The sequence below is a fragment of the Sphaeramia orbicularis genome, unplaced genomic scaffold (genome assembly GCF_902148855.1).
Source record: "Sphaeramia orbicularis unplaced genomic scaffold, fSphaOr1.1, whole genome shotgun sequence".
NCBI classification, from domain to species: Eukaryota; Metazoa; Chordata; class Actinopteri; order Kurtiformes; family Apogonidae; genus Sphaeramia; species Sphaeramia orbicularis.
The window spans coordinates 159,843-183,174 of record NW_021941580.1 but is presented as its reverse complement, the minus strand read 5'-3'; the positions used below and the strand labels follow the sequence as shown (position 1 = coordinate 183,174).

Here is a 23,332-nt window from a genome sequence, read left to right as displayed (position 1 = left end):
AAAATTATCACCTTTATCATTTCAGAATACTGTTTTCCGCAATGAGAGTCCCTTAGACTCAAATTGTGGAAACATTGGATCATGTGATTATTCAACAATGGAACTGAGCCTGCAGCCCGACCACAGTACCCAGACCATGGTACCCAGACCACGGTACCCAGGCCATGGTACCCTGGCTACGGCACCCAGACCCTCTGAATGAAATGAGGGCGTACCCAGAACTGTGAACACTAGGACTGGGAAGATGATCGGTTCAGAGGCTGAGGGTGAATCAACTGTTTGAGTATCGACATGCATCAGTTATTTAATGTTTGTATCAACACAATTCCATCCATTCAACTGAATATATTTGCACTTCCGTTCAAAAGTGTTACTATTCCTTTAGACAAAATTTTCCTACGTTAACGTGCTCCATGGATTGGCGAATGTATACACTGCACATGACAGTATAAGCTCCGCCCATCAATCCTATACTGACTCAGTGAGGGTTGGGACGCACCCCTTTTCCATTGGACTCTTCTTCATGATATGTAAATATCTGGGATTTATATCTGAATTTGAACTAAATATGGAGCAGATATACGTACAAAAATGAAAGTAAAGACTCTAATGTGTTGATAAAATCTAACTAATACTTTACTTATGAGGGTAACGTTGGGACCCCCATGTCTTCATCATTTCACAGATGGAACGCTTTAAAAGCCTCTGAACCTTCAGTCTGCACTGGTTTGGACCAGAACCAGGTTCATTCACCTGCATCTGAGGCATTAGAAGAATCCATTAACAGAAGGTCCACATATTAACTATAAACCAACAGAAGAGGGTCCACACATTAACTCTAAATCAACAGAAGATCCACACATTAACTATAAACAAAAAGAAGGTCCACACATCAACTATAAGCCAACAGAAAAAGGTCCACACATCAACTATAAACAACAGAGGGTCCACACATAACTATAAACCAACAGAAGGTCCACACATCAACTATAAACCAATAGAAGAAGGTCCACACATTAACTATAAACCAACAGAAGACGGTCCACACATTATGTATAAACCAACAGAGGGTCCACACATTAACTATAAACCAACAGAAGAGGGTCCCACATTAACTCTAAATCAACAGAAGGTCCACACATTAACTATAAACAAAAGAAGGTCCACACATCAACTATAAGCCAACAGAAAAAGGTCCACACATCAACTAAAAACCAACAGAGGGTCAACACATTAACTATAAACCAACAGAAGGTCCACACATTAACTATAACAAAAAGAAGGTCCACACATCAACTATAAGCCAACAGAAAAAGGTCCACACATCAACTATAAACCAACAGAGGGTCCACACATTAACTATAAACCAACAGAAGACGGTCCCACACATTAACTATAAACCAACAAAAGGACCACACATTAACTATAAACCAACAGAAGAAGGTCCCACACATTATGTATAAACCAACAGAGGGTCCACACATTAACTATAAACCAACAGAAGGTCCACACATTAATTATAAACCAACTGAATTTACAACCTCTTTAAAAGCATGTCTTTAGTTTCATATCTTTCCTGTGTGTCTTTAGTTTTAATCTCTTTCGTTTATCTCTAATTTCATGTCTATGGTGGTGTCTTTAATTTTGTATCTTTTGTTTTAATCTCGTTTTGTTTATCTGTTTAATTTTGTGTCTTTAGTTTTAATCTCTTTCATTTTTCTGCTCCATATCTGGGTGTCGGTCTACAAATCTGCATCCCCCATATTTACATTTATATTTATATTTATATGGTACAGATAACACAGATTGAAAGGGGCGTGTCCTAACTGTGTCACCTGACTGTATGTGAGACTCGTGTTCTGAATACGATACCATATGGTATTATGTGGTGCCATGCCACAGCTGTATCTTTAATGTGTGGTTAGAGCAGCTGGATCCACGTGTTTGGTATGAACCTGGTATCTCAGATTCCCAGCCCTCGTGCACAGATCAAAAGGGGATGGCTCAGCTCTGACCACCGCCCAGTCATTTCCCAGCAGCCCTGTGTGGGGCTGGTCATGTGACCCAGGACAGGGTGGGTGGGATTAGGTGAAGTCATGGTGAACACCTGGGTCCTCCTTAGGTTCATGGTGAACACCTGAGTCCTCCTTAGGTTCATGGTGAACGCATGGGTCCTCCTTAGGTTCACGGTGAACAACCTGGAGTCCTCCTTAGGTTCATGGTGAACGCATGGGTCCTCCTTAGGTTCACGGTGAACGCCTGAGGTCCTCCTTAGGTAGAGTTAAAGTAAAACAGCCAGCCCCCTCCCCCAGGGGAAGGGTCTCCCCTTAAACTACATGGATGAATAACATTGATACTGAATATAAGTTTTAATGCTAATGATATGGTTTTCCAGTCAGAGGTGTGTGTGTGTGTGTTTTTGTAGTTCTGTTGTGGTGCTTCACATCTTGATTCCCTCCTGTTGGCTCAGCTGGGACAGGGTTTTTCTTGATCCTCAGGGCTGTGAGCCGGGCAGCCCCGTTGGCGTACCAGCACTCCCTCATGATCTTTGCCATCACCCGTAAGGCCTGCGCACACGCACACACACACACACACACACACACAAAGGGAACACAGTTGATAATTGCAGGTGTGTCAATGCTTCTGTAACACTGACCTCGGTTAACGTCTACAGTTATAGTTGGTTAGTTCTATCCATCCATTCTCTTTCTCTTATCTGGGGTCGGGTCGCGGGAGTAACAGTCTAAGCAGGGATGCCCAGACTTCCCTCTCCTCAGACTCCTCCTTCAGCTCTTCCAGGGGGACCCTGAGGTGTTCCCAGGCCAGCCGAGAGACATATTCTCTCCAACGTGTCCTAGGGCTTCCTTCAGGTCTCTCATGGTGGGACATGCCCGAACACCTCCCCAAGGAGGCATCCAGGAGGATCTGAAACAGATGTCTGATCCACCTCAGCTGGTTCCTCTAGATGTGGAGGAGCAGTGGCTCTACTCGAGAGGAAACTCATATAGACCACTTGTATCTGGGATCTTGTCCTTTCGGTCCTGAGCCAAAACTCATGACCATAGGTGAGGGTAGGAATGTAGACTGACTGGTAAATCCAGAGCTTCGCCTTTTGACTCAGCTCCTTCACCAGGACCGACCGATACAGTGAGTGCATCACTGCAGACGCTGCATCAATCCGTCTGTCAATCTGATGCTCCATCCTTCCCTCACTCATGAACAATACCCCAGATACTTGAACTCCTCCACTTGAGGCAAGGGCTCCCCACCGACCCAGAGAGGGCAAACCACCTTTTCCTGTTGAGGACCATGGCCTCAGATTTGGAGGTGCTGATCCTCATCCCACTGCTTCACACTTGGCTGCAAACCGCCCCAGGGCACGCTGAAGGCCCAGGTTCGATGAGGCCAACAGGACAACGTCATCTGCAGAAAGCAGAGATGAAATCCTGTGGTCCCCAGACCGGACCCCCTCCGGCCCCTGGCTGCGCCTAGAAATTCTGTCCATAAAAATAATGAACAGAACCGGTGACAAAGGGCAGCCCTGCTGGAGTCCCACATGCACCTGGAACAGGTCTGACTTATTGCCGGCAATGAGAACCAGGCTCCTGCTTCAGTCATACAAGGACCGGACTGCCTTTAGCAGAGGGCCCCAGACCCCATACTCCCGAAGCACCCCCCACAGGATACCACGAGGGACACGGTTGAATGCCTTCTCCAAATCCACAAAACACATGTGGACCAGTTGGGCGAACTCCCGTGAACTCTCAAGCACCCAATGGAGAGTGTAGAGCTGGTCCAGTGTTCCGCAACTGGGACGAAACCCACATTGTTCCTCCTGGATCCGAGGTTTGACTATCAGCCGGATCCTCCTCTCCAGTACCTGGAATAGACTTTCCCCGGGAGGCGGAGGAGTGGGATTCCTCTGTGGTTGGAGCACATCCTCTGGTCCCCCTTCTTAAAAGGGGGACCACCACCCCAGTCTGCCAATCCAGAGGTACTGTCCCCGACTGCCACGTGATGTCACAGAGACGAGTCAGCCAAGACAGTCCTGCACATCCAGAGACTTAAGGTACTCAGGGTGAATCTCATCCACCCTGGTGCCCTGTCCAACCACCTGGGTGACTTCAGCTTGGATGACGGACAAGTCCACCTCTGAGACCTCAGCCTCTGCTTCCTTCACGGAAGACGTGACAGTGGGATTGAGGAGATCCTCCAAGTATTCTTTCCACCATCCAACCACATCCCCAGTCGAGGTCAGAAGCTTCCCACTCCCACTGTAAACAGTGTTGGTGGTGCACTGCTTTCCCCTCCTGAGGCACTGGACGGTTTGCCAGAATTTCCTCGAGGCTGACCGATAGTCCTCCTCCATGGCCTTCCCAAACTCCACCCAGACCAGAGATTTGCCTCCACAACTGCTCGGGCTGTGGCACGCCTGGCCTGCCGGTACCCATCAGCTGCCTCGGGAGTCCCACGAGCCAACAAGGCTCGATAAGACTCCTTCTTCAGCTTGACGGCATCCCTTACTTCCGGGGTCCACCACTGGGTTTGGGGATCGCCGCCGCAACAGGCACCGGAGACCTTGCAACCACAGCTCCGGGCAGTCACTTCGACAATGGAGGTGGAGAACATGGTCCACTCAGATTCAATGTTCCCAGCCTCCCCCGGGATCTGGGAGAAGCTCTCCCGGAGGTGGGAGTTGAAGACCGCACTGACATTGGGCTCCGCCAGACGTTCCAACAGACCCTCACAACACATTGGGCCTGCCCAGTCTGTCCGGTTTCCTCCTTCGCCAGCGGATCCAACTCACCACAAGGTGGTGATCAGTTGACAGCTCTGCCCCTCTCTTCACCGAGTGTCCAAAACACGCGGCTGGGGGTCTGATGACATGACAACGAAGCTGATCATCGACCTTCGGCCTAGGGTGTCCTGATGCTATGTGCACTTATGGACATCCCTGTGTTCAAACATGGTGTTAATTATGGACAAACTGTGACTAGCACAGAAGTCCAATAACAAAATACCACTCAGGTTCAGATCAGGGAGGCTGTTTCTCCTGATCACCCCACTCCAGGTCTCACTGTCGTTGCCCACATGAGCGGTGAAGTCACCCAAGAGAACAATGGAGTCCCCAGTCAGAGCACCATCCAGAATCCCTCCCAGGGACTCCAAGAAGGCCGGGTACTCTGCACTGCAGTTCGGCCCATAGGCCAAGACAGCAGTGAGGCACCTGTCCCTGACCCGAAGGCGTAGGGACGCCACCCTCTCGTTCACTGGGGAAAACTCCAACACATGATGCCTGAGCTGAGGGGCTATGAGCAAGCCCACACCAGCCCGCCACCTCTCACCGCGGGCAATGCCAGAGAAGTGGAGAGTCCAGCCCCACTCGAGGGGTTGGGTTCCAGAGCCCAAGCTGTTGTGGAGGTGAGCTCGACGATATCTAGACAGTATCTCTCAACCTCCCTCACAAGTTCCGGCTCCCTCCCCCCCATGAAGTGACATCCCATGTCCCAAGAGCTAGACTCTATGTCCGGGAATCGGGTCGTTAAGCCCCCTGCCGTCGACTGCAACCTAATCTACATTGCACGCGACCCCTACAGTTCCCTCGGTGTGTGGTGGTTCCACCGAAGGACGGGCCCACGTCACTCTTTCAGGCTGTGCCCAGCCGGGCCCCATGGGCAAAGGTCCGGCCACCAGGCGCTTTTTCGAGCCCCAACCCTGGGCCTAGCTCCAGGGTGGGGCCCCGGCTGCGCCATGCTGGGCGATGTCATATTCCTTAGATCTTTCTTCTTCATAGGAGCTTTTGAACTGCTCTTAGTCTTGGTAATTAGTCATACTAAGTTATACTTAAAGTTATAGTTAGTTATGGGTAGTTATAGTTGAATCATTGAACCACTAGAACCTAACACAGTCCAAATGAACCACTAGACCCTAACAGTCCAACTGAACCGGTTCCTTGGGCGTCCACTGAACCGGTTCCTCGGGCGTCCACTGAACCGGTAGACCCTACCCCAGCCCACTGAACCAGTTCCTTGGCGTCCACTGAACCGGTTCCTTGGGTGTCCACTGAACCAGTAGACCCTACCCCAGTCCACTGAACCGGTTCCTTGGGCGTCCACTGAAGCAGTTCCTTGGGGTCCACCTCAGACCACCTACCTCACAGCTCTGCCAGCGGTTGGGGATGTTGGGTCGAAGCTTCTGCTCACACACCACCTTCCTCATCTCCTCCACCGATGGGTCGGACTGGACCAGGTCGTAGTAGGGCAGCTGGTAGTCCTCATGGATGCCTGGCAGACATTCATGTGGGTTAAAGAGTATCCTGTGGGTGAGTTCACATCGGCCCTGGTCACGACGGACCCTTACCTCCCATGGAACAGCGGCTGGCGATCTCCCAGAACACCAAACCCATGGCGTAGATGTCGGCCCGTTTGAAGGACTCGAAGTGTTTCATGTTTATGGAGTCATCCAACACCTCTGGAGCCATATACCTGAGAGGACACAGAGTCAGAGAGGACACAGCGTCAACAGAGAGGACACAGAGTCAACAGAGAGGACACAGAGTCAAGAGGACACAGAGTCAACAGAGGACACAGAGTCAACAGAGAGGACACAGAGTCAACAGAGAGGACACAGAGTCAAGAGAGGACACAGAGTCAACAGAGAGGACACAGAGTCAACAAAGAGGACACAGAGTCAACAGAGAGGACACAGAGTCAACAGAGAGGACACAAAGTCAACAAAGAGGACACAGACATCAGGAGGTTAAATAGCAGACCTCCTTAAATCCATAAATGTGTTCTTCCTTGTTATGCCATGAATTAAACTGATCTGAACTAATGGAACATTAAACCCAGTGCAGTGGGACACAGTCATGGAGGGGTTGGATCCATTTCACTGCATCTTCCTAGTGGCAAGAAATGGAAACTGTCCAGTTTTGTCATATTATTTGCCTTGAATACTAAAACCAACCATTCACATGTGGTTTTTCGTGGGTTTTCTCAAAGTAGAAGAGTTTCCTAGCAACTTTTGTCCAGAAGACGACAAATAAGAAGCAGGAAGAGAAGAAGAAACAGATCTAAAATCAACATGTGTGTCTGTGCCCATGTAGAACCAGGACCAGGAGGACCCTGAGGAACCCTGAGGAACCAGGACCAGGAGGACCTGGAGGAACCCTGAGGAACCAGGACCAGGAGGACCCGGCGGAACCCTGAGGAACCAGGACCAGAAGGACGCCTCCGAACCCTGAGGAACCAGGACCAGGAGGACGCCTCCGAACCCTGAAGAACTCTGAGGAACCTGAGGAACCAGGACCAGGAGGACGCCTCCGAATCCTGAGGAACCCTGAGGAACCGGGACCAGGAGGACGCCTCTGAACCCTGAGTAACCAGGACCAGGAGGACGCCTCCGAATCCTGAGGAACCCTGAGGAACCAGGACCAGGAGGACGCCTCCGAATCCTGAGGAACCCTGAGGAACCAGGACCAGGAGGACGCCTCCGAACCTGAGGAACCAGAGCGTCAGGCTGTCGGGGTTGTACCTTTTGGTTCCCACTCTGTGGTTCGGAGCGATGTCGATGGTGTCGGTGGCCGAGTCGTGGCGAACGGCGAGTCCAAGGTCGGCGATACAACATGTCCCATTCTTCTTGACCAGGATGTTCTTGGATTTCAGGTCTCTATGAGCAATGGCTGGTTTACCTGGAGGGGCGCAGACACCGAAGAGAAGAGCTGCAGTTTGAACCGAGTCTAATTATGGATTAGAAAGGAACCACAACACAGCACATTGAACAGAAGAGGAACCGACCGCACATGTAGGCCCCTTAGGGTTCAGGTTAGGGTTAGGGTCAGGGTTAGGGATGGGGTCAGGGTTAGGGTTAGGATCAGGGTCAGGGTCTGACCTTGCGTGCCCACTATCTCCATGTGAAGGTGTGCCAGGCCGCTGGCGGTGGACAGGGACAGTTTGATCATGCCCTCCACGGTGACGGTGTAGCGGTTCAGGTAGTCGAACAGGGATCCGTGTTCGTGGTAGTCGGACACCAGCCACAGCTGAGTCCACGTCCCGTTATCTGCACAAACAAACACACACACACACACACACATCAGCTGTGATTGGCTGATAGCCTTCCAACAGTCCAACACTAAACATACATGAACCACAGGCCTGTTCCTGAAGAACACAAACATAAGCATCGGCTGGTCTGCTTTCACCAAAAAAAACACAACGCACATGTGGCACTACCTATACATACATGTCAGCATCTAAACATATATGTGTCAGTATACATATACGTGTCATTATCGATACATATGTGTGTCATTACCTTGACCTACACTATATTGCCAAAAGTATTTGCTCACCTGCCTTGACTCACATATGAATTTCAGTGCCATCCCATTCCTAGTCTATGGGTTCAGTCTGACGTGGCTCCACCCTTTGCAGCTAACAGCTTCAACTCTTCTGGGAAGGCTGTCCACAAGGTTTAGGAGTGTGTTCATGGGAATTTTGGACCATTCTTCCAGAAGCGCATTTGTGAGGTCACACACTGATGTTGGACAGAAGGCCTGGCTCTCAGTCTGCGCTCTAATTCATCCAAAGGTGTTCTATGGGGTTGAGGTCAGGACTGTGTGCAGGCCAGTCCAGTTCATCCACACCAGACTCTGTCATCCATGTCCATGGACCTTGCTTTGTGCACTGGTGCACAGTCATGTTGGAAGAGGAAGGGGCCAGCTCCAAACTGTTCCCACAAAGTTGGGAGCATAGAATTGTCCAAATGTCTTGGTCTGCTGAAGCATTCCCAGTTCCTTTCACTGGAACTAAGGGGCCAGCCCAGCTCCTGAAAAACAACCCCACACCATAACCCCCCTCCACCAAACTTTACACTTGGCACAATGCGCTCCACAAGTATCGTTCTCCTGGCAACCGCCAAACCCAGACCCGTCCATCAGATCGCCAGATGGAGAAGCGTGATTGGTCACTCCAGAGAAGGCTCCTCCACTGCTCTAGAGTCCAGTGGCGGCGTGCTTTACACCACTGCATCCACCGCTTTGCATTGCACTTGGTGATGTATGGCTTGGATGCAGCTGCTCGGCCACGGAAACCCATTCCATGAAGCTCTGTGCGCACTGTTCTGGAGCTAATCTGAAGGCCATGAAGTTTGGAGGTCTGTACCATTGACTCTGCAGAAAGTCGGCCACCTCTTTGCACTCTGGCCTACCACTTCGTGGCTGAGTTGCTGTCGTTCCCAAACACTTCCACTTTCTTATAATCCATCTGACAGTTGACTGTGGAATATTTAGGAGCCAGGAAATTTCACCACTGGATTTGTTTCACAGGTGGCATCCTATCACAGTTCCACGCTGGAATTCACTGAGCTCCTGAGAGCGACCCATTCTGTCACAAATGTTTGTAAAAGCAGTCTGCTGCCTAGGGGCTGGATTGTGTGTGTGTGTGTGTGTGGTGTGTGTGTACTGTTGTTATCTAAACTATATGTATGTGTCATTATAGATATAATTAGATTTAAACTTCCTAAGTCTGCAAATAAACACAAACCCTGGCAGGATCAATAATAATAGAATGGATTAGATTTATATAGTGTTTTCCTATGAACACATATTTAAAGTATCCTAACCCCAGGACCCTAACCCTAGCCCTGTCTCAGGTCTTCTACTCCTTCCATACAGTACCAATGTGGACCATGGTCCTCCTCTAGAACCTGGACCTTTACCTTTATTGTCTGCAGCAATGAATCCCAGGATGTTCTCGTGTCGGAGCATCACCGTCTGGTAGATCTCCGCCTCCCGGAACCAGGAACGCTCCTCGCGGGAGGAGAAGATCTTCACTGCCACCTCCTCGCCACGCCACTTCCCCCGCCACACTTCCCCGAAACGGCCTTTTCCGATGCTCTCCTGAAGGATGATGGTCCTGGCGATGGTTCTCTGGACCAGCAGAGGTAACCCTAAAAAAAACCATAAAACACACAAAAATATGCATCTGTGATGGAACAGATGCACCAAACAGTATAGATTATATACGTGGGTCTGCTTATACAATATAGACTCTGGGCCCAGGGTACCCATGTACCTGTAAAGGGGCCCAGAGTACCCATATGTAAAAGGGCTCAGGGTACCTGTGTACCTGTAAAGGGGCCCAGGGTACCCGTGTACCTGTAAAAGGGCCCAGGGTACCTGCGTATCTGTAAAAGGGCCCAGGGTACCCATGTACCCGTAAAGGGGCCCAGGGTGCAGCAGTATTACCTGATCCAGAGCCAGAGGTGGTCATGTCGTAGATGAGGTCCTTCAGGGTTGTCCCCACAGTAATAAAGGGGTGGTCCAGGGACGGGTCCTCCTCATTGGGTACCCGGTGGTGGTGGTGGTGGGCCCCGGCCCCCCAGCTCCCAGACCCCTGTGGCTGTGGCAGATGTAGAAGGCCACTACCAGGAGCAGGCACAGGACGCAGACAGGGCCAGCGATGACTGCAGCCAGGGCCACGGGCCCCAGTGGGGGGGTCTTCACTGTAGGGACTGTCAAGAGAAAGAACACAACCATGAGGTTAACAGGGACCAGACTGGTGTCTAAAGGGTCCACCATGAGCCTAAAGGGTCCACCATGAGCCTAAAGGGTCCACCATGAGCCAGGACACCAACAGGTTTAGGGAGGCAGGACCGGTTCCATGTGTTGGCCTGGTGGACCGTTTGGAGGCTCAGTCAGATCCACGTAGACTACCTGAGGTCCAGACTGGTGAATGAATCAGTCCATATGGACGGGGGGACCCATATAGGACTGGACCAGAACAGAACCAGGCTCAGTATTATCCAGTCCATCTGGACCCCATATTAAAATGTCCATGAATGTCCATGAATGTCTACAAATGTCTGTGAACATCTGCGAATGTCTGTGAATGTCCGTGAATGTCGGCAAATGCCCACGAATGTCTGCGAATGCCTATAAATGTCTGCGAATGCCTATGAATGTCTGCAAATGTCTGCGAATGCCTATGACTGTCCGCGAATGTCTGCGAATGCCTACGAATGTCCACGAACGCCTAAGAATGTCGACGAATGTCTACAAATGTCCATGAACACCTACGAATATCTATGAATGTCTGCGAATGTCTGTGAATGTCTGCGAATGTCTGTGAATGTCTACAAACTCCAGGACTGGTACGAATCTCCTGGTGTGTACGAGTCCTGGAGTTCGTACAAAGCTTTGTGACTGAGGCTTCAATGCCATTGAATCCACATGTGTGCCCAGATTTGGTCTGTTCAAGGCTGTGCTCTTCAACTGTGGATGGACTGATGAACACACCAGTTCAGGTTCACTGTTGTTTTCAATAAATTACTCACTTTTTTGTCTCACTCCCATTTCTTCTTTTTGTATTTCAAGGTTCAAGGTTCAAGGTGACTTTATTTATACCTGTGGGTGGATTTGTTTTGCAGCCAGCTCTCGCTCACTGCCGGTCACTGCGTGCATATGCACCCAAACTCTACTTAGAACCTTCTGAAGATCCAACAGAGAAAAATGGACATTCATGCAATTTTTACCAGGGCTAGGGTTTACCAGGGTTTGGGTTTACCAGGGTTTGGGTTTACCAGAGTTAGGGTTTACCAGAGTTAGGGTTTACCGGGGTTAAAGTTCAGGCTTACCAGGGTTAGGGTTTGGGTTTACCAGGGTGAAAGTTGGGGCTTACCAGGGAAGCTGGTGGGGTCGGGGTTCTTGTTGCAGTAGTCGGTGATGCAGCACATGGGGTAGATCCCCGTCTCCTGTTTGGTGGACGGGGCACAGATAAAGGGCCGGTCTCGTGGGATCAGTTCGCTTTCGTGCACACACATGCTGCGCTCAGTGATCAGCTGACTGCCCGACTTACGGATGGCCACATAACAGACGCCATTGGTGCAGCTGGAGTTGGCGCTGCAGCGTTCGCAGTAACACTGGAGAGCTGACGGAGGAAACCAGAAACAGCCCATTAGTGTCAAACACCAAAACTGGCATCACCAGGTTCAGACTCTACAGGAAGTTAAAGAAGACAGGTGGGTTCAGAAAAGATTGGAACATGTGACAAATGGACAGGAAGTCAGAGCCACTGGAATGTCAACTATTCAAAAGCACGAACAGAACAAACGAGTTACAAACCACCTTCTATATTCACACCAAATGATCTGTGGACCAGCTGTTTAATGTCTGTGGATGGATATTCAAATATGTTCAAATATGACCGACAGTCAAAGGTATCTTCTGATGGAGCTGGTCCTGCTGATGGAAGGTCCTGAAGGATGATCTCTTTACTCCCATTCCTGTCTGACCACACAATTCTGCCTTTAGGCACAATTCACAAAAAAGCATCTCTCCATTTTTGACACCAAAGCAAAATTACTTTTTTCCCTCCAATTTTCTACTTAATCACATGAATAAATTTCCCCCAGTGCAGATGTTTTTGTCCTGTCCAACCTCAGATGGACGTCTGTGCCGGTGTCAGATGAAAGATCCAACCCCCGTCAACTGGAACATGCACTGTTCCAGGCAGATGGACGGCCTTTCCCTGGATCTGCTGAGACAGGCCCTACCATGACCCCCTTTGGAATTCAACCAAGTGCAACAGGAACAGAACTAACACAACAAATGATTAGGAGACTGCAGCAGTCTGCATTCATACCACACCAACAGGCATGTAGACTGGCTCTAGAAACACCACCACAGTGTCAGCTGCACTGCACAAGAGGTCAAAATAACCTTAAAGCAGCAACCAGCTCCAGACACGGGTTAGGGTTAGGGTGCTTGGGTGTGCAGGTGCCCAAGTGTACAGGTGCTCGGGTGTGCAGGTGCTTGGGTGTACAGGTGGACAGGTGTCGGGTGTGCAGGTGCTCCGGAGTGCATTCAGGTACTTCACTAACCTTAGATGTAGGTGTTAGCTAACCTCTGATGCAGGTGTTCGCCAACCTTCGATGCAGGTGTTGGCGAACCTTTGATGCAGATGTTGGCTAGCCTTCAATGCAGGTGTTAGCGAATGCTATCCTTCGATGCAGGTGTTGGCTACCCTTCGACGCAGGTGTTAGCTAACCTTTGATCCAGGTGTTCGCAAACCTTCTATGCCATTATTGAACATGATGTAAATAAAGGTGGAACCTTTGAGTGTGATCACATGACCTGGGCCTGTTCTGTTTGAATACAGTTGATTTGATAAGGTTCTAATAACCCCATCCGTACAAGAATTCATTAAAACGGATGAGCTTTAACACCACAGAACCACCATGGAACCACAGATGGAACATAAACACAACCACCATGGAACCACAGATGGAAAATAAACACAACCACCATGGAACCACAGATGGAAAATAAACACAACCACCATGGAACCACAGATGGAAAATAAACACAACCACCATGGAACCACAGATGGAACATTAACACAACCACCATGGAACCACAGATGGAACATCAACAGAACCACCACGGAACATCAACAGAACCACCACAGAACCACAGATGGAAAATAAACAGAGACACCACGGAACCACAGATGGAAAATAAACAGAACCGCCACAGAACCACAGATGGAACATCAACAGAACCACCATGGAACCACAGATGGAACATAAACAGAACCTCTGTTCCCCTCTACAGTCCAGTTCTTCTGTCAGATTCGGTTCTGGTTCTGTCACGGACATCAGATTGTCTTTGGGTCAAACTCATTACACATTCAGATTTGAACGCCCTCACATATTAGAACTCGTCAGGTCCACATCTGGATTTTTTTGCTTCCAATCTGATTTTTTTAGGATTAGTTTTGCTGACACCAATCCAATACCAACTTTGGATTTAAATGTGTCGTCCTTCTGTATCGTTCTGATTCTATTATCTGACTGTCGACACAGTTGGTCTGAATGTGGAACCTGAACTAAAACAACTCTGACAACTTTTGAGTTCATTATCTGCACATGCTCACACAGTAAACCCACTGTGGAATCATGGGAGTTTGAGTTCATTATCTGTATTATCACACTGTCGGGGGGGGGCACTTGGAACGAGAAAGCTGAGAGGGAGGTAATGAGAGGGGGCCGCTTGGAGGAAGGGGGGGGGGGCACTACCTATGGAACGTATATAAACTAACTCAGACTGACTCCTGGAGATGAATTCAGCAGAGAACAGGAAATGACAAGAGAAAAATAACAACTGTGTGTGTGTATATGTTTCTGGTGTGTCTGTGTGTGTTTACTGGGTGTGCGTGCGTGTGTGTTTACTGTGTCTGTGTGTGTGGTGTGTGTGTGTGTGTGTGTGACTCATTCAGTCTGATGAATCCATCTGTTTCACCGTCTCACACAGACTGACCACAGACACAAACAAACAGATGAACGGAAATGGAACAGAAACCAGCTTTAAGGGTTAGGGTTAGGAACAGGGTTAGGGCCCCAGGACAGCTGTGGATACAGATGGAGTTTACCACCACCAGAGGGAGAATGTGAGAGTGAATGAATAATGGATCCACTGTACACACTTTGAGTATGTGTTCATAGAAAAGCACTATAGAAATCTGATCCATTATTATTATTATTATTATTATTATTATTATTATTATTATTATTATTATTATTATTATTATTATAACCCTGACCCAGATCAGGGAAAACCAGACTAATGTCCATCCACACATATCTGTCAAATGAGATTCTGTCTAAACCGGAGCAGCTGAGCAGTTTAACCAGACCCACAGTCACCGCTGAGGCGTTTAAGCAGACCCACCGCCTGGCACCAGCCTAGAAGGAGCACCAGGCTAGCATCAGGTAGCACTGGTGGACTTGGACCTGGGCTGGGGTCATGTTAGCACCGGTGGACTTGGACCTTGGCTGGGTCTGCTGGGTTAACCCTAAACACCCACACATCTTCTGTTCCTCTCACTGTGCCTGTGCTTCATTCATTTGGTCTCCATGGTAACCACACACTCTGCACAGACGTGTCCTCCTTAACGCTGATGTGCACTACTGTGCTTCTGAAACTGTCAAAATGATCACACCACACACAGTGGTGTCCCCCACCCCCACCCACCCATGTGAGATAATTTCCTGTTATTAAACTGAACCTTTTCAGTCTCACCATCATTTCCACAGGTCATGATCCCCCTGACCCATCCCCCCGTCCCCCCCAGCCCTTTGTCACACCAGATGTGTCATGTGAGTGTTGGGGGAGGGGCCCACTGCCAAGCACACCCCCACAGGATCATCTGTAGTGGTTTAGATGGAGCTTACATTCATGTTGGACGATAAAAAACTAAATTTACTTTGACCACATTTCCATCACACCAGTTTGACCACACTGACAAATGTGCTTTCGAGCGATTGGTTAAATTTCATAAAACTATGAAAATAATAAGAGTTCTAAATGATGTTTAATTACATATTTGTTTTTGTAAATGTAAACCCCCACCCCCCCCCACCCCACACACACACACAGAGAGGAATGTTCCTGTCCAACAAGAACAGGTTTTATCAGCAGTGGATTCTCAAATCACAACCACCACTTTACCTCAGTCTGCAGACATGGGGGGGGGGGGGGGGGCTGTCAGTGTGTCTGTCAGTGAATCAGGCTGTCTCAGCTGTTTGAGGCTCCAGAACAAAGAGGAGGCCGCGGTTCAGCGCACACATGCACACGCAGAGCAGAACGGACCCGGCATCTGTCGGATCCCACGCACACATGAATATGCAGCGGCTCGCTCCGAAAGGTCGCACAGATCCGACCCGGCAGCTGCTCCGCCCCCGGCAGCTGCTCCACCCAGACGCCGTCACGTTCAGTTGGTTCAGTCCAGAGGTGGAGGCAGGATGCTCCACGAACACCATCAGCATCTTCTGCCACTTCTCCAACACAGCCCAGAACACACCGACAACAACAGAAGCCAGGCCTGAGGACCTGCAAAACCAAGACCTGAACAACACAACCATGACCCCATCACCTGAAAACAGACAAACCAAGACCCAACCCTAATGCCCTAGCCCTAACCCAACTACAACTAACCCTAATGTCTGTGAAACACACACTTCCTGTTCCTGCCATCGGCTGGTTTCTCATACAGTCATCATACAGAGTTTACTTCCTTTATCAGTTAATGCTTAGAAACGCAGAAAAACATCTGCGTCTGGTTATGCAGTTGAAACAACCAACACTGACGAGTTTAGATGAAGCAACCGACACTGACGAGTTTAGGGTTAGGGTTCAACGAGTCGAATCAGTCCCAGAATTCAAACTACAAAAAGCACTCGGAGAGCGCAGACCTCCACCAGGGCAGATCGGTCACCCCCCCCCCCCAATCACCACCAAAATGTAATCATTTGTTGCCAGTATCAACATTTAACTAGATAAGTAACTACATAGGTAACTAGATTTGACTAAAACAAAAATGTATAAAGTTCTGTTTGATGAAAACAATCTGGATTTTATGGATATAGCGTTTGTTCGCAGAAGGATGAGGAACACTGGTGTGGTTTCAGGTTTCACCTGTGTGTCAATGTCTGACAGCAGAGGAACCACCAGGTTCCACAAGAGCAGAGCACCACGACCACAGCAGATGAAAGGAGGGTTCTACTGACGAGGAGTAGGGTTCTACTGATGAGGACAAGGGTTCTACTGATGAGGACAAGGGTTCTACTGATGAGGAGTAGAGTTCTACTGATGAGGACAAGGGTTCTATGATGAGAAGAAGGATTCTACTGATGAGTAAGGTTCTATGATGAGGAGAAGGGTTCTACTGATGAGAAGAAGGGTTCTACTGATGAGGAGTAGGGTTCTACTGATGAGAAGTAGGGTTCTGCTGATGAGAACAATGGTTCTACTGATGAGGACAAGGGTTCTACTGATGAGAAGAAGGATTCTACTGATGAAGAGAAGGGTTCTACAGATGAGGAGTAAGGTTCTACTGATGAGGAGAAGGGTTCTACTGATGAGGAGTAGGGTTCTACTGATTCTACTCATGCAATAACAGCAGCCGGGTGGTGGGTGGCTGGGGTCGGTCAGTGAGTGGGTGGGTCTGGGTTAGGGTTATGGTCCATCCACGTCCTTTCACACACGGTCCAAACATCTGAAGGTCAACCACATACCAGAGTCCAGAGCCATGTTCAGATCACACTGTATGAAGGTACCACAGACATTATACAGGTTCAGGGATTTGAAGGTACCACAGACATATACAGGTTTGGGGGTTTGAAGGTACCACAGACATTATACAGGTTCAGGGGTTTGAAGGTACCACAGACATTATACAGGTTCAGGGGTTTGAAGGTACCACAGACATCATACAGGTTCAGGGGTTTGAAGGTATCACAGACATCATACAGGTTCAGGGGTCTAAGGCTACACACACAGTGACTCTGACACCAGACCAGTTCACATTTGCAGACCAGACAGATGGACAGACGACAGACCAATCCCATAGCCCTTGGGCCAGAATCAATCAGTCCAATATTTTTGGATAAAAGACCAAATCCTACTAAACGTTCTCTCATGACACTTTCCACACAGAAGTGTGCAGAGGGTACAAACTGTATGAAAAGCAGATGTGTGCTTCTGGAAAAGCATCTTGGGAGTTGGAGTCTCATACACTTCAACGTCTAACTAGTGCTAATAATGTTAAGTTCAATTATGTCCAAATATTCTGGATGGAAAAGATGCAGGTTATGAACGAGAATAAGCGCCTGGGTCCACAAACAGATTCAGCTGCCTGTAAATGGGGGGGGGGGGGGGGTCATGAATCCCTGTGGTATTAGCTGTGGTTCTGTGCCCCGCCCTCTGGATTAGCTGTGGTTCTGTACCCCCCGGTGTTAGTTGTGGTTCTGTACCCACCAGGTATTATTAGTTGTGGTTCTGTGCTCCCCCCCCCCCGGTATTAGTTGTGGTTCTGTGCCCCCCCAGGACAGCAGCCAACAGGGTCACCTGCATGCCTGTCATTCCTGACAGTAGCAGCAGCCAAACAACACCACATAAGCATTTCATACGAACACACCCCAGGGCCATGGGGGGGGGCAGTGCAGATGAAAGGACACGGCCTCGCTACCTCACTGGAATTTCTCCAGGATCAGTGTGGAGTTAAAACACAGATCTGCAGAAAAGGGAAACAGTAGTGAAAGTGTGGCCTTGAACACACCCCATGACTCCAACTGCCTCCTGTCTGCTTACAGCAGGTTTTATTTTAAAAAATACAAATAAAAATAAGTGAACAGAACACTTTAAACACTTTGAATACACTGCTGCGAGAAATAGCTCCATCATTTCACTCACATCTGCTTGCTGAAATACAGAGAATTTATTTTCTGCCATTTTCACACAAAGAAAGAACAACAAATGGAAGTGACTGGTTCAGCCCTCGGATCTGTCGTTATAACTTTAAGAAATTTGACATCTGAGTACACCAACACTTACTATTGTCCTGAACGGTGTGGGGGCCTGGGGGTCTGATCACACTCAAACAGACCTTCAAAGCAACAGAAAGGAAAGGCCAAAGTCGACCAAAACCATGGAGTCAAACTGTGTCACAACATCATGCGTGTCCTAAAGCCCGGTTTTCCCACCCATCACCTGCTGACGGACATGTGGAGCAATCCAATCAAGCCAATCAATCCAATCAATTAGACAAGATTGAAGTTCAAGAGGAGAAAAAAGGTTGTCAGGCCAAAACATAATTATTCCTTTTTTCAGATTTGTACTTTCAATGCAGATGCAGCCCACAACAAAACCAAACAAACTCCAATGACTCACTCTGTGCAAACAGAGCAAAAGTCACCTGGTGAAAACAGCTGATCATGTCTACAATATTTAAACGTGTTCGTTTTCCAATATTTAAACATGTAAAAAAAAAATGTAAACATCAGACCCCCCCCCAACAGCTAAATAAAGGCTGAAAGTACATCCTATTTTGTTAGGATACCCCCCCCCCCAGCCTCCCCGGACGGTGCATTTCACTGTGCTGACACAACAGCCATCCACTCCAGCTAAATGTGCTGTGTTTACTTCGTATGCTTGGCTTGAAGGGGGCGGGGGGGCTGTTATGGAATGAAAGGGATAAGGATGAGGTGGGGGTGGGTGGGGGTTGAGGACAGTGGTAGTGCCAGGGCTGTGGTGCTGTCCACTCCAGGTGTGTGCAGGTGGATGTGGGGGTGGGTGGGGTGGGGGCAGTGGCGCTGTCCACTCCAGGTGTGTGCAGGTGGATGTGGGGGTGGGTGGGGTGGGGGCAGTGGCGCTGTCCACTCCAGGTGTGTGCAGGTGGATGTGCCACTGCCTTAGCTCATCTCCATCAAACACACACAGTTGTTTCTGTTCAGATTGAACTGATGCAGCTTCTGCGAGCGTACATCCGACACCATGACAATCCCATTTACACACAAGGAAAAAGCAGGAACCCCCCCCCATTATCCTCCTGGTGCAGCCCCAGAGCTAACATATCCATTTAATAAGGCAGCAGCATGGATGGGGTATGTGAGGACACATGGGGGTGGGGGGGGGGGGGGGGTATGACCGAGCCTCTTCATCTATGCTGTTGAAGACCAGGATTGGGGGGGGGGGGGGCCCTCTTCACCAGGATGAAGCTCTCACACAAAGGAATGTGACACAAAGGAAACACACCAGTGTGTAGTCAGGACCGACACACACACACACACACTATGGGTTGGTTTGTGTCTGTGTGGAAAAGCCTCCTAATGCAGATGCAGATAATACACACACACAAAACAGACACACATATCTATGTATCTATCTATCTATCTAGAGAGAGAGAGAGAGAGAGAGTGAGTATGATTTTATAGCTAGTTGTGTATGGCTAACCATTAAGGTTATTATTATTTAGAAGGGGGCAGGAAATATAAGATTTCTTCATCCTGCTCCTTTTCAAGCATGGGTGTGTACATGTTTGTTTACTTGATGACTATTGAATGTTTACTGATGAAATGCACAACCATGAACGAAATAAATACATAAATGGAAATATATGAGCATCCAATGAAACAAAGAACAGCAGCAGAGAAACCCAAAGCACAGCAGAATGACAGACAGACAGACAGTAGTAGGGCTGGGACCAATCCACATTTGTTCTGACAGCGGTTCTGGGCCGTAAACAGCCCGGACTCATGAACCCAGTTTGGGACAGTGTCCTGAGGAGACACACCCCACCCCCACACACCCCCTCCTCTGTCTGAAGTCTACGACAGCCTTCCTTCGTATTGTAAACCTCCGTCTGCAGCGTAGTCAGTCTGAGAAACCACCGCAGTTTAAGCTAATGTCTGTGAAACACCAGTGGACAAAATGGACAGAATGAAGGAGTCTGTGGTGGAGGATAGAGGACAGAGGGTAGAGGACAGAGGATAGAGGACAGAGGGTAGAGGACAGAGGATAGGAAGAGGATAGAGGACAGAGGATAGAGGACAGAGGATAGAGAAGAGAGGATAGAGGACAGAGGATAGAGGAGAGGATAGAGGGCAGAGAACAGAGGATAGAGGACAGAGGATAGCGGACAGAAGACAGAGGATAGAGGACAGAGCATAGAGACAGAGCATAGAGGATAGAGAACAGAGGATAGAGGACAGAGAATAGAGGACAGAAGATAGAGGATAGAGGACAGAGGATAGAGGATAGAGAACAGAGGATAGAGGACAGAGGATAGAGGACAGAGCATAGAGCATAGAGGATAGAGAACAGAGATAGAGGACAGAGAATAGAGGACAGAGGATAGAGGATAGAGGACAGAGGATAGAGAACAGAGGATAGAGGACAGAGGATAGAGGACAGAGCATAGAGCATAGAGGATAGAGAACAGAGGATAGAGGACAGAGGATAGAGGACAGAAGATAGAGGATAGAGGACAGAGGATAGAGGACAAAGGATAGATGGCAGAGGGTAGTGGACAGAGGATAGAGGACAGAGAATAGAGGACAGAGGATAGAGGAGAGGATAGAGAACAGAGGATAGAGGACAGAGGATAGAGAACAGAGGGCAGAGGACAGCAGACAGAGGATAGAGGATAGAGAACACAGGACAGAGGATAGAGGACACCAAAAAGAAAACATGGACTGTAGACACTCAACCCTGGAAAACAACCAGACTGTTAGGGGTTTGTCTGAGTTTTTGTAAGCGCTGCTAACTGCAGCTCACAGGCTAATGGGCTAACAGCACCAAACAGAATATAGACATTTAACAGACAGAGGCTAATGAGCAAATGGAAGTAGAAAACACTCCAACAGGCCATTAAAGAATCCCAAAAACACACACTGGGCAGAAGAAAAACACACAACTGCAAAATAAATAAATAAATTATACACACACACACACACATATACATACATATATATATATATATACATATATATATACATATATATATATATAATATACATATATATATATATATACATATATATATATATATAATATATATATATAATATATATATACATATAGATATATATATATATATATATATATATATATATATTGTGTGGTGTGTGTGTGTGTGTATATATACATACACAGGGTGGGGAAGCAAAATTTACACTGAACATTTAGTTGGTTTTTCTCAGCAGGCACTACGTCAATTGTTTTGAACCCAAACATATACTAATGTCATAATCATACCTAACACTATTATCCATACCTTTTCAGAAACTTTTGCCCATATGAGTAATCAGGAAAGCAAACGTCAAAGAGTGTGTGATTTGCTGAATGCACTCGTCACACCAAAGGAGATTTCAAAAATAGTTGGAGTGTCCATAAAGACTGTTATAATGGAAAGAAGAGAATGACTATGAGCAAAACTATTACCAGAAAGTCTGGAAAATATTAAAGAAGAATGGGAGAAGTTGTCACCCAATATTTGGGGAACACTTGTGCAAGTTTCAGGAAGCGTGTGAAGGCAGTTATTGAGAAAGAAGGAGGACACATAGAATAAAAACATTTTCTATTATGGACATTTTCTTGTGGCAAAAAATTCTCATGACTTTCAATAAACTAATTGGTCATACACTGTCTTTCAATCCCTGCCTCAAAATATTGTACATTTTGCTTCCCCACCCTGTATACATATATACATAACATATATATAGATATACATATTTAATATATATATATATATATATATATATATATGTATGTGTGTGTTTGTGTGTGTGACTGCAAAAAGAGTTCAACCCAAAACAGGAGTAATGAATTCAGTGTCAGAACATGAAACAAAATGAACATGGGCCAACGTGACGGAAACGGTAACAGGGAAATGAGGATAACCGGGTAAATGAGGATAATCGGGTAAATGAGGATAACCAGGGGTAACTGAGGATAACCAGGGTAACTGAGGATAACCAGGGGTAACTGAGGATAACCAGGGGTAAATGAGGAAACCAGGGGTAAATGAGGATAACCGGGGTAACTGAGGATAAACAGGGGTAAATGAGGATAACCAGGGGCAATTAGTGTAACCAGGAATAACCAAGACTAAACAGATGTCGCCAACCCCGGGGACACAGTTAAGGAGTCCTCCTGTGCTCCGTCCCTTCTTTCCCCGGGGCTCCGTCCCTTCTTTCCCCGGGCTCAGTCCCTTTTTTCCCCGGGGCTCCGTCCCTTCTTTCGCCGGTGGTTCGGGTCCAAACTGCCCGTAAATGAACCGCCAGTGTGGGCCAAACCTCCGCGGACTTCGGTGCCAACTTTTGGGTTTGTTCAACTGTCTCTTCTTGTTGGAGCCTAAAACCCTGGACGTGTCCACGGACAAACCTTACCCAAACCGGGCCGGGCCGTGGCTCTGGCCGCTGTGCCTGGACCCTTTCCTTTCTTTTCCTTTCTTTCTTTCCTCGGTTTTGTCCACATTCCTCGGTCAGACAGACACACAGGCATCGGCAGACAGGCTGGAGGCCAGCCGGCCCGGACCCTCCGCCATCTTAGTTCCACACACTCCGACAAAGAGACACAACAAAGAGCAGCGACACACCGACGGTCCGGAGCACAACCGACAAAACTACCCACCAACCAAACCCAGACGCCCCCTCCCCCCCGCGGTCCGCCGTCCTCCGGACAGTACTTACCGGTGTTTTGGTGTATCCTGGCCCCGGACAGCAGCAGCAGCAGCAGACATGCTAGCGCATCCATCGTGGCTCCAGAACAGACTAACAGAGGACAGACAACTTCTGCCTGCGGGAGGAAGGAGGACGGCGATTGGATAACACAGCTGCAAGTCCCGCCCCAACAGCGAGAGAACGGAGGAAGGCCGAAACTGATTGGCGGAGGGACCTGCTAAAGCCCGCCCCATTAGAGGAACTCTACCATTTGTGTAAACAAACACTGTTGCTATTCACGACAAGAGAAGAATGAATGCACGGACCTGATTAT

At 48.3% G+C, this 23,332-nt stretch overlaps 1 protein-coding gene across 1 annotated transcript; it reads right to left on the bottom strand.

The window, feature by feature from the left end:
- Window positions 1-2,440: 2,440 nt before the first annotated feature.
- On the bottom strand, window positions 2,441-23,094 carry LOC115416246 (TGF-beta receptor type-1-like). The gene is given in 11 exon segments (XM_030129994.1): window positions 2,441-2,485; window positions 2,487-2,567; window positions 6,154-6,284; window positions 6,361-6,485; window positions 7,534-7,690; window positions 7,891-8,058; window positions 9,718-9,948; window positions 10,247-10,369; window positions 10,372-10,512; window positions 11,679-11,927; window positions 23,029-23,094. Coding segments are annotated over 11 exon segments (1,515 nt in total). The 5' UTR covers window positions 23,093-23,094.
- Window positions 23,095-23,332: the final 238 nt, after the last annotated feature.